Source organism: Pygocentrus nattereri, chromosome 3 (assembly GCF_015220715.1).
Source record: "Pygocentrus nattereri isolate fPygNat1 chromosome 3, fPygNat1.pri, whole genome shotgun sequence".
Taxonomy (NCBI): domain Eukaryota; kingdom Metazoa; phylum Chordata; class Actinopteri; order Characiformes; family Serrasalmidae; genus Pygocentrus; species Pygocentrus nattereri.
In genome coordinates, this window is record NC_051213.1 from 1,202,171 (window position 1) to 1,214,200 (window position 12,030).

At 45.2% G+C, this 12,030-nt stretch overlaps 1 protein-coding gene across 2 annotated transcripts in view; it reads right to left on the minus strand.

The window, feature by feature from the left end:
• mybpc2b (myosin binding protein Cb) overlaps positions 1-10,382 on the minus strand; it is a 69,885-nt gene extending 59,503 nt beyond the window's left edge. Inside the window, exon 1 of one of the 2 annotated variants that reach the window (XM_037536986.1) lies at positions 10,310-10,368. In XM_037536986.1, the coding sequence (XP_037392883.1) occupies positions 10,310-10,325 (16 nt within the window). In that variant the 5' untranslated portion in view covers positions 10,326-10,368. Of the gene's footprint in view, positions 1-10,309 lie in introns of both variants that reach the window. The other variant, XM_037536987.1, reaches the window with a different exon arrangement.
• Between the last annotated feature and the right edge of the window lie 1,648 nt (positions 10,383-12,030).

Genomic DNA, 12,030 nt, shown 5'->3' on the forward strand with positions numbered 1-12,030 from the left:
AACAAACGCCGCTCAGCTCCGCCCTCTAAAGACGTCATTAACACCCATCAAATAAACAAACGCCGCTCAGCTCCGCCCTCTAAAGACGTCATTAACAACCATCAAATAAACAAACGCCGCTCAGCTCCGCCCTCTAAAGACGTCATTAACGACCATCAAATAAACAAACACCGCTCAGCTCCGCCCTCTAAAGACGTCATTAACGACCATCAAATAAACAAACGCCGCTCAGCTCCGCCCTCTAAAGACGTCATTAACGACCATCAAATAAACAAACGCCGCTCAGCTCCGCCCTCTAAAGACGTCATTAACGACCATCAAATAAATAAACGCCGCTCAGCTCTGCCCTCTAAAGACGTCATTAACGACCATCAAATAAACAAACGCCGCTCAGCTCCGCCCTCTAAAGACGTCATTAACGACCATCAAATAAACAAACGCCGCTCAGCTCCGCCCTCTAAAGACGTCATTAACGACCATCAAATAAACAAACGCCGCTCAGCTCCGCCCTCTAGAGACGTCATTAACGACCATCAAATAAACAAACGCCACTCAGCTCCGCCCTCTAAAGACGTCATTAACACCCATCAAATAAACAAACGTCGCTCAGCTCCGCCCTCTAAAGACGTCATTAACGACCATCAAATAAACAAACGCCGCTCAGCTCCGCCCTCTAAAGACGTCATTAACGACCATCAAATAAACAAACGCCGCTCAGCTCCGCCCTCTAAAGACGTCATTAACGACCATCAAATAAACAAACGCCGCTCAGCTCTGCCCTCTAAAGACGTCATTAACGACCATCAAATGAACAAACCCCGCTCAGCTCCGCCCTCTAAAGACGTCATTAACGACCATCAAACAAACGCCGCTCAGCTCCGCCCTCTAAAGACGTCATTAACGACCATCAAATAAACAAACGCCGCTCAGCTCTGCCCTCTAAAGACGTCATTAACGACCATCAAATAAACAAACGCCGCTCAGCTCCGCCCTCTAAAGACGTCATTAACCACCATCAAATAAACAAACGCCGCTCAGCTCCGCCCTCTAAAGACGTCATTAACGACCATCAAATAAACAAACGCCACTCAGCTCCGCCCTCTAAAGACGTCATTAACGACCATCAAACAAACGCCGCTCAGCTCCGCCCTCTAAAGACGTCATTAACAACCATCAAATAAACAAACGACGCTCAGCTCCGCCCTCTAAAGACGTCATTAACAACCATCAAATAAACAAACGCCACTCAGCTCCGCCCTCTAAAGACGTCATTAACACCCATCAAATAAACAAACGCCGCTCAGCTCCGCCCTCTAAAGACGTCATTAACACCCATCAAATAAACAAACGCCGCTCAGCTCCGCCCTCTAAAGACGTCATTAACAACCATCAAATAAACAAACGCCGCTCAGCTCCGCCCTCTAAAGACGTCATTAACGACCATCAAATAAACAAACACCGCTCAGCTCCGCCCTCTAAAGACGTCATTAACGACCATCAAATAAACAAACGCCGCTCAGCTCCGCCCTCTAAAGACGTCATTAACGACCATCAAATAAACAAACGCCCCTCAGCTCCGCCCTCTAAAGACGTCATTAACGACCATCAAATAAATAAACGCCGCTCAGCTCTGCCCTCTAAAGACGTCATTAACGACCATCAAATAAACAAACGCCGCTCAGCTCCGCCCTCTAAAGACGTCATTAACGACCATCAAATAAACAAACGCCGCTCAGCTCCGCCCTCTAAAGACGTCATTAACGACCATCAAATAAACAAACGCCGCTCAGCTCCGCCCTCTAGAGACGTCATTAACGACCATCAAATAAACAAACGCCACTCAGCTCCGCCCTCTAAAGACGTCATTAACACCCATCAAATAAACAAACGTCGCTCAGCTCCGCCCTCTAAAGACGTCATTAACGACCATCAAATAAACAAACGCCGCTCAGCTCCGCCCTCTAAAGACGTCATTAACGACCATCAAATAAACAAACGCCGCTCAGCTCCGCCCTCTAAAGACGTCATTAACAACCATCAAATAAACAAACGCCGCTCAGCTCCGCCCTCTAAAGACGTCATTAACAACCATCAAATAAACAAACGCCGCTCAGCTCCGCCCTCTAAAGACGTCATTAACAACCATCAAATAAACAAACACCGCTCAGCTCCACCCTCTAAAGACGTCATTAACAACCATCAAATAAACAAACGCTGCTCAGCTCCGCCCTCTAAAGACGTCATTAACAACCATCAAATAAACAAACGTCGCTCAGCTCCACCCTCTAAAGACGTCATTAACAACCATCAAATAAACAAACGCCGCTCAGCTCCACCCTCTAAAGACGTCATTAACAACCATCAAATAAACAAACGCCGCTCAGCTCCGCCCTCTAAAGACGTCATTAACAACCATCAAATAAACAAACTCCGCCCTCTAAAGACGTCATTAACAACCATCAAATAAACAAACTCCGCCCTCAGCCTCGTCAGCGTTATTAGATGATAACGTGTGTTGCTGTAATAAATCAGTTTCTGCTTCCTGCTCTATTGTTCATATTTCAGGTTTACACTGTGCTGGACAACATTAGGGAGGTCTCATCGCTGGTCTTCACCCTGTGCTCCTGAAATGTCAGTCTGGGAGGAGATGAAGTCATCGGAAGCTCGGCGAGTATTTTTAGAGCTTGGTCTCCACCCAGGCTTGAGTGACACCTCCTGATTAGTGAGGAACATCTGCAGAAGAGCTCAGGTGTGCGTGAGTAAATCACTGCTTGGCTCTGACAGCCCAGTGAGAAGATATACTGCTGCTGAAACGTGTCCATCGCGGCATGGGGTGGCTTCTGTAGGATCCATGCTGAGAGGAGAACCCAGCCAAATATTCCTCAAATGGAAGAAGCAATTAAAGATGTGAGGAAAGGAGGAGGGAGAGGATGATTTGGTCATGGAAACAGTGAGGGAGGATGAAAGTGAGCAGAGGAGTGGGCTCCGAAACACTACGGGGGGAGAAGAGTGAGATTTCACTGCTGTTTCATCTGCTCGTGTCGGCCAGAAGAATTATAGCATTCCTTTCTTACTTTTCCCACACTCGTCTATCCCGACCCATGCATCTCTTTCAGTCTTTCTCCCTATTGCTCCCTCTCTTTTGCGCTCTTTCTGTCCTCACCATCGCCTGTTCCTTCTTTCCTTCATAGCCATACTTGGCAATATGACAGAGATAAAATATGGAGAGAGAGAGAGAGAGGGGGGGCGGGGGGTCCTGTATGTCCAGAAAGGACAGAAGTCATGAAGGGATATTTTTAATTCCCGAGAGGTGAAGGGGGACAAAACGAGGCAAACACAACCAAACGATCTGCCCCCGCAGGACCGACACCTTAACGCCTCATACTCACGGAATGTGTGTGCGTTTATACTTTTCCTATTTCTGTACTCACGTTTTGTTAAAGCTGGGGTTCCACTACACGACGTTTACCCCGATTTTAGCCCTGATTCTCGGTCTGAGCTGGTCGGCTCTAGTCTGCAGATTTTTGGGTCAGTCGGAGTCGACAGCTGGAGAGAGAGTCGAGTTGTGTTTGAGGTGCACTGACTCGGATTTCCTGCCTCCAGTCAGAGTTCATCAAACGTCTTTTTTCACCTCTGAGTGAAATCTAGTGCAAACCGATCAACAGCTCAATCTGAATGGGTTCCCGCAGCAGCCAATGAAAAAAGAGAGAGGAGAAGAAGAAAATGCAGCAAGCGAACAGAGAAGAGTGGTGAGCGCTGATCTCATTCTCAGATCCATGATCCTCCCCTAAACCTGCTGCTTCTTTACTGTGTCAGCGCAAACGGCAGAGAGAACAACAGCAGCAGCTCATGTTTGTTTATCTGCGTCTCCTGGTAACACGAGAGACCAGTGTGACAGCATGAGACGCCCAGTCTGTTATAATCTGATAAGGCTTTATAACTCGGGTAGTGAACCCAAGGCTTAAGTCCCTGTGAGTAGAACAACAACTCTTCTGGATTAAGTAATAACATCTCAAGCTGGACGTTCACTACACCACTTTTAAAGTTTGAACAGATTTCTAAATCGGACAGCGTCACGTCATAGAGTGTCTTGTCTTGTTGTCGTGAGGCGATCAGACTAGACGACAGAGCAAAGAGAGAGAATAACACATTGGACAAGTTTGGTCTCCTAATAAGAACTCAAACTCCCAGAATCCCTCAGATCACATGACACATCTGTGGATCTGTGGAGAGAACGCTGATTCAGTGCAGCTGAAGAAACCTTTCACTACAAACTGGCAGCTGAGCTGAAGCTGTAAAGACCCTGAGCTGATCTGGATCAACACTAGAATCGGCTCTAATCTGCTGAGTTTCACTCGCAGCTCCTCCGTCTCTGACTGGCTGATTGAGTCGCTCACTCAGCCCATCTCTGACCGTCTCTCACTGCAGGACTCGTGAACGTTTTAATTTAGAAATATCAAACATTTGATCAAATCTAAGGGTCTCTGATCTCTCCAGAGTTCAAACTGGGGGGCTAAAGATTCCCTCATTGCTCCTCTCACACTAGAAATCATCAACACCATCAGTCGCTTCTGATCGAGATCCTGACCTGGAGAATCACTTCAGACTGTGAAAGTTTGTCACAGGGGGCGACTCGGCTTAACATCGGGCAAAACACTGTGCAGTGTAGGCTGAGCCTGAGGCTGAGTTCAGACTGCAGGCAAACCGGGTTCGTTTCTCAAATCAGATCTTTTGAGTTGACGGTCTGCTCTGTTATCTGTAAACGCTCAGATCAGATCTGTGTGTCCAGACATCACCAGTCTGTCTGCATGGGTTGCCGTGGTAACGGCGTAGGCATCAGTAACTACGTAGCTACGTTGGTGATGCAGATTCCAAACACGGATGCAGGAGAGATGGAGGAGCATCATCTCCCCTCCAGACTGTTCAGAATTCTCTTCATCATCGTGAATCTTTGGAGCTCTTCTTCAAAAAAGACACTTCGAAATCTGATCGGAGCGTCCAGAGCGTCCAGACTGAGATGCATCTGTAAAAATCTGATCAGAGTCGCATTTCAAACCACTTCCGAATGTAGTTTGGATCTGAATTGCAAAAATAAAAAAGATAAAGTGGACATACTGATCAGATTCTGGGTCGCGGGGGGTACTGGAGTCCATCCCAGCTGTCACCGGGCGAAAGACAGGATACACCCTGGACAGGTCGCCGGACCATCGCAGGGCAGACAGACAGACAATATAATAACTAACGGCTGAGCTGAATCAGGTGAGCTCAGGAACGTAAACAACCAAACTGTGCAGAAATCCGGTCCACTAGACCAGAGTTCCCCACCAAAGTTCAGTCTTAGTTCATTGCATCTTTAAATATGAGTGTAGCGTGTCTTTGGTGTCACTGTGAGCTCCATGAAACTGATCAGGCCATTAAGAAATTTATAGAAGATTTATTCACCCAGCAAGAAGCAGAGTATAACTGAACTGCATTCCAGCCCCGGCGAAAGGGAATATTGCATTTCCAAAACAGCAACAAGGAGAAACGTCTGTTAACGTAAGAGAAAACTGCTCATAAGGCAGCGTCCAGTTCAGTAGCCAGTTACTGGGGTGGTTTTGCAGTAAATCAGTGGTTCTCAGCTGCAGTCCTGCATGTTCTGCACAGAGTTGTGTTTATCTTGTTTTAACACGCCTCACACGCCGCTCAGCGCCGCCCTCTAAAGACGTCACTAACTCAGCTGAGCTGTGCATTCTTGTGCAAACGTCCGCACCACCTGTGTTTGTCAACTTCTCCTCCCTAAACTTTTGGGATGGAAGTGTTCTTTGTAGCTGCCTTGTAGTAGTTACAGGCATGCGTGCAGTGACCAGCACCAACCATTCAGTGCAGCAGCTGCAATGTCCAGTGCAAGCATGTCAGACCGGGGACCTTCTGGTCCAAAGTGCTGTGGAGACCAGCGTTTCCCCTCTTCTAACACTGTGGATCCAGTTCATTAAGGCTTTAATTAGGACTGGACTGGAGCCTGACACATGCGGTTTGGTTGATATAAAGTGTTGTCCATTTTAAAGCTGCTGTGCCCTTAATAACTGCTCCACCCACCTTAAAACTATTACACCCACTTTACATTCTACCTCCACCTTAAAACTGCTATATCCACCTTATACATACTACCTCCACCCTAAAACTACTATATTCACCATATACCTCCCTATACCATTACCTCCACCCTAAAACTACTATATTCACCATATACCTCCCTATACCATTACCTCCACCTTAAAACTGCTATATTCACCTTATACATACTACCTCCACCTTAAAACTGCTATTTTCACCATCTTATAAATTACATTTTCTTTTACAGCATTTAGCAGACGCTCTTATCCAGAGCGACTTACAAGAAGTGTGATGAATTATCAATCTTAAAACAGCTACATCCACCTTTACACAGCTACATCCACCTTTACACAGCTACATCCACCTTAAAACATCTAGATCCACTTTATACTTTAAACATCTCCTTCAAATTCACCTCACATATATACTAACTCCACCTTAAAACTGCTACATCCACTTTAACACCATCACCTCCACCCTGACTCAGGGGTAGCAGCAGTTTTCCGGTGGATATAGAGTCTTACAGAACGTTGTAAGTGCCGTGTTCCAGGTTTAGCATCTAGTTTAAAGCAGTTCTGATGTCCAGATGGACGGTAATGTTTACAGGGTGGTGTAAACTGATGAAGCTGTTCAGGAGCAAATGGGTGTGTGTGTGTGTGTGTGTGTGTGTGTGTGTGTGTGTGCGTGTGTGTGTGTGTGTGTGTGTGTGTGCGTGTGCGTGTGCGTGTGTGTGTGCGTGTGCGTGCGTGTGTGTGTGTGTGTGTGTGTTTAAAGGGGTGAGGGCCTCTATTACAGTCGGACAGTTTTCAGCACATTAATGAGTGACCACTTGGGGCCTGCAGGCTGACCTGACAGGCTCGTACTCCTCTCAGTGATAATTTAGGGAGGTGAAGATGGTCAGACTGGGTAAAGGTCACATTTAATACCTAATCTTAGCCCCCCACCCCCACCCCCCCACACACAGCTGCAGGGCCGGAACTGTTGACAGATCCTAGAGCTGCTGTAGTAAAGATGGCTACTATATATATATATATATGTATATATATAATACTATGAAATTAATGTCATAGTAAATTATGTTAATATGTTCTAATCCCTGGAGGTCATAGCTGTAATAATCATGCCGTAAGTATATATGGATTGCGTCTGAGTTACTGTAAGAAGTGGAGTAATTGTCTTTAAAGCTTTTTTAAACCAGTCCACGAGAAATCTAACGATTCACTGTGTTAATTAATTATATCCCACAGTCACAAAGCCAGGTACCTACATTTAAATAGGCCATCACAGATGAACTCCAGAAGGTTAATGTAATGAAACTCATGCTGACCCCATTTATCAGCCTCAGGAATGATATCATGGGTCTGATCAGCTGATCAAGAACATTAGCATTGACTTCCTCCAGCATAGCTGGCCCTGCAGGAGGCTAAGGGTTTTTTGACTTGAATTATTGAGGAAATTGTACATTATTCAGTACCTACTAGGAATAATTCAGGATCTACTATGAATTCTTCAGTATCTACTATGAATTATTCAGTATCTACTATGAATTATTTGGTATCTACTATGAATTATTCAGTAGCAAAAACAAACAAAATGCAATTCATTTGCTATATTTAATTATATTTGAATAGTACAAAGACAACATATAAAATGTTGAAACTGAAAAATTTAGTTGTTTTTGAAAAAAATATTTTGAATTTGATGGCAACACATTCCAAAAAAGCAAAAAGGTTGGGACAGGGGAACAAAAGGCTGGTAAAGTTGAGTAATACTAAAAAACACCTGGTGCTTGATTGGCAGCAGGTCAGTAACATGACTGGGTATAACGAGCATCTCAGAGAGGCGGAGTCAGAAGTAAAGAGGAGGAGGGGTCACCACTCTGTGAAAGACGGCACCATCAAATAGAGCAACAACTCAAGAAGAACGTTCCTCAACATAAAACAGCAAAGAGCTTCTGCTTTCCATCGTCTACGGTGCAGAACATCATTAAAGACTCAGAGAATCTGGAGAAATCTCTGTCTGTGAGGGACGAGGCTGAACACCAGGATCTGCTGGCCGTGATCTTTGGGCCCTCAGGCAGCACTGCATTAAAAACAGACATGATTCTGTAGTGAAATCACTGCATGGGCTCAGAAACACTTCTGAAAACCACTGACTGTGAACACAGCTCATCACTGCATCCACAAACGCTGTTAAACTCTAAAACACAAAGAAGAACCCAAATATAAACAGGATCCAGAAACGCTGCCACCTTCTCTGGGCCTGAGCTCATTTAAAATGGACTGAGGGGAAGTGGAAAAGTGTCCGGCGGCCCGACGAATCAACATCTGAAATTCGTTAGGAAATCCTGGACACTGTGTCCTCTGGGCTGAAGACCCCTCAGCTTGTTATCAGTGCTCAGTTCTAAAGCCAGTATTCATGATGGTTTAGGGGGCATTAGTGCTCATGGCCTGGGTGACGTGCTCATCTGTGAAGGCGCCATTAAAGCTGAATGATATAAACATGTTTTATCAACATCTGCTGCCGTCCAGACGACGTCTTTTTCAGGGAAGGCCTTGATTATTTCAGCAAGACGATGTCAAACCACATTCTGCCTGTATTACAGCAGCACTGCGCCGTATTTAAAGAGTCCGGGCGCTAAACTGACCTGCCTGAGACTCTGGGATGACTGTCTTTAGCCCCCACATGGTCACGCCCTCTGTCAGATATCATTGCCTTAAGCTCTTCTGACCTTCAGCTCTCTGTAACACTGATACGTGTGTCGTGGACACTTTAAGGCTCTAATCAGCAGTAAATGCGAGAAGCCGTAGGATCATCATCCTCACCAGGACCTGCAATAATGCATCAGAAGAACTGAAATACATCCACTGAACCCCAGAGAGAAGCTTCCAGACCTGGAAGAAGCTTCCAGACCCAGCATTAGCACATCTTCATAAACAGAAAACTGATGTTTCCAAACTTTCCCCAGATTTCAGTTATGAAACAAATGCTGCAGCTCCTGAGCCCCCCTGTTCCAACATGCAGTTCTAGATATGCAATGTAACCTGTAGCCATGCAGGTACTGTTATTGGCAGTCAGAACTGATGACAATATTGTAATATTTGAGATAATAATAACACATTTATTATCAATATTAGTAATACTAATAACTTGTAATTTTGTAATTTTCCCACCCAACAATATTCCATTCTTTTCTTAATATTGTAACAATAAAAACTGTGACATATTAGAGCCAATTTTAAATGATTCCCTCTTAAAGATGGTTCCTCAAGGTTTCTTTAGTACGGAACATTGGGCTTCATTCTCCAGTATTTCCCCAAGTGTGTTCTCAAGTGCGTTCTTGAGAAAGATCTTAAGGAAAAAGTCTACATACAGATTCATGTCATGTGCTCAAAGCACAGAACTGTTCTCACCTCTGTTCTCTTGAGTGTGTAAGAGAACATTGGTGAGCCAGAGTCTTCGTCAGAAGACACTTCTTCTTAAGAACGGTTGGTGAATGAGACCAAAGTTTTCAAAAGAGAACTGTGAACCCTCAAATAACCATGATTAAAGGGTTCTTTGTGTGCTAAAATGGTTCTTCAGGTTGATGGAGAATGTGCTGCATAAGATAGCCTTTTGAAAATGGTTCTACGTAGCGCCAAAAAGGTTTCTGCTGTTGTCATGATGTCAAGCCCGTGACAAAAGAAGAACCCTTTTTGGTACAATACAGAACCATATACAACACGTTCTGCAACAACCTGAAGAACCATTGCACCAATCAAAGAACCGTTTACGCATGAAATAGTTCTGAGTATTCATTGTTCTACTGTCTTTACTAAGGAACCTTTGAAGCACTGAAGGTCTTTTTTGAGAGTGTAGAGTTTAATTTCAAAATACTCTTCATACGTTTTGCATTTAAGGTGTTGGTGAAAATAATAACTGCTGGAAAACGCATTTATATACCGATATAAAGGTGGTACTAATAATAATATAGTGCCTTTTTTAATGTAAAAAGAAAATTAATGCGACAAAAATTGAAAGGAAACCCTTGAAATGTTGTTGGTTTGATAAAATTAAAGTGTAAATGATTTAATAATGACTGTATAACTAATTATAACCATGCAATATTACACATATAACAACAAACAACAGTAATAATAGCAATAATATAATCATAATATATCACATATGCTCTAGTGGGATGGTGATAGTAATAGTGAGTAGTAGCTGGTACCTGTGGGCTCGGGCATGTTGCTGGGTTCTTCTCACTCGTCCTCAGTCAACTGAGAACTTCAGTCACTTTACCCTTTTTATTTTCACACTCTCAGTGATCGGGGGGTCTGGGTGAGACACATCAGAGAGAGGGGGGCCAGGGAGAGGTGGGGGGGTGGTCAGGGAGAGGTGGAAGGGGGCAGGGGAGAGGTGGTAGGGGGCAGGGGAGAGGTGGTAGGGGGCAGGGGAGAGGCAGATGGACAGACACACGAAACCTCTCAGAGAGAAGCCAAGGAGAAAATTTAGAGAGAAAGAGGGAGAGAGACACAGCGGGGCTGTGTGCAGTACGTGTGGGGGCGAGAGGCACGTGATGACGTGGTGAGAGGGGAACTTGTCGCCGAGTCCCGGTTGAAGTGTTGTGATGTTCGGCTTTACACGAGATCACTGAGCGTCTCTCCGTTTTCCCTCAACTATTCTCTTAGCATCTCTCTCTCACTCTGTGGACATTTCTCTTTGCAAACATCCAAAACCGCAATCATCACCATTACAGGATCACATAGAGATCTCATTCAGGCTTCCAAGATTTGTCCCAGAATGTAGCACTATGTTAGTTAGCCAGGACGGTTTTCCCTGTGAAGCTCCAGCGAGTATCCGAGTAAAGCTTCTCAGATAGACTGGAAATAAGATCTGGAGTGATTACTGACCTGACTTAGCAGGGAAATGGCTCAATGCTCACTTTACAGCTTTCATTTACACTTTGCTGGCTTTATTAAAAAAATACTTCTTTTAAACGTGTACGAGAAATGCCTTCGCCTTCGCTATGCCTGGCGGCTTCCACCACGGAGGCTTTGACAAGGGCCTTGTGGACTCCTTGTCCCCTACCTCTTCTGGCACATCAGAAAAGCTCTCCCAGAGATGGGAGTTAAAATCATTCCAATGACCATGCCATAAAATCATGCCAGCCATTCCAAGTACACCCTGATATTTCGCTTGAGGCTGCCAGGTATGACCGCCAGTCTTCTCTGCCATCTGATCCAACTTACCACCAGATAGTGATCAGTTGACAGCTCAGCACGCTTCTTCACCCAAGTGGTGTTCATTATGGACAATCCATGGCTAGCACAGATCTCCAATAACAATTCACCATTCATGTTTAGATCAGGCAGGCCGTTCTTCTCAATCACCAGAGTCAGGCGTAGCTATGGCCAAAAGTATGTTGGTGCTTGTCATGTTGGCAACTCAAGAACCCCCTGGTGGATTGGTGGACACAGGTGGTGAGAGGGGCCGTCAAGCTGAAGAAGGAGGCCTTAAGGTGCTGGTTAGCCCAGAGGACTCTCAAGTCAGCAGATAGGTACCGTCAGGCAAAAAAGACAGCAGCAGTGGAGGTGGCAGAAGCAAAAACCAGAGTGTGGGAGGAGTTTGGAGAAGCCATGGACCAACTGTCCGGTGAGTCAGGAGTGGTAGCAATGGCTTTGCTTAACCTGTACTCTGAAGAGTCTGAAGAAACTCTGACTTTGCATGAGGATATTGTCTGTCAGTGGAAGGAGAAGAACTCCTAAACCTAAGAGACGTCTTCTTCACAAGAGTCAGGGGCAGAAACTCCATTTCCCTGGTGGAGGTCACTGAGGTAGCTGGCAAGCTCCTCTGTGGCAAGGCACCTGGGGTAGATGAGTTTCCCCTAGAAATGCTTAAGGCTCTGGATGTTGTGGGGCCCTCATGGCTGAATGGACCTCAGAAACAGTA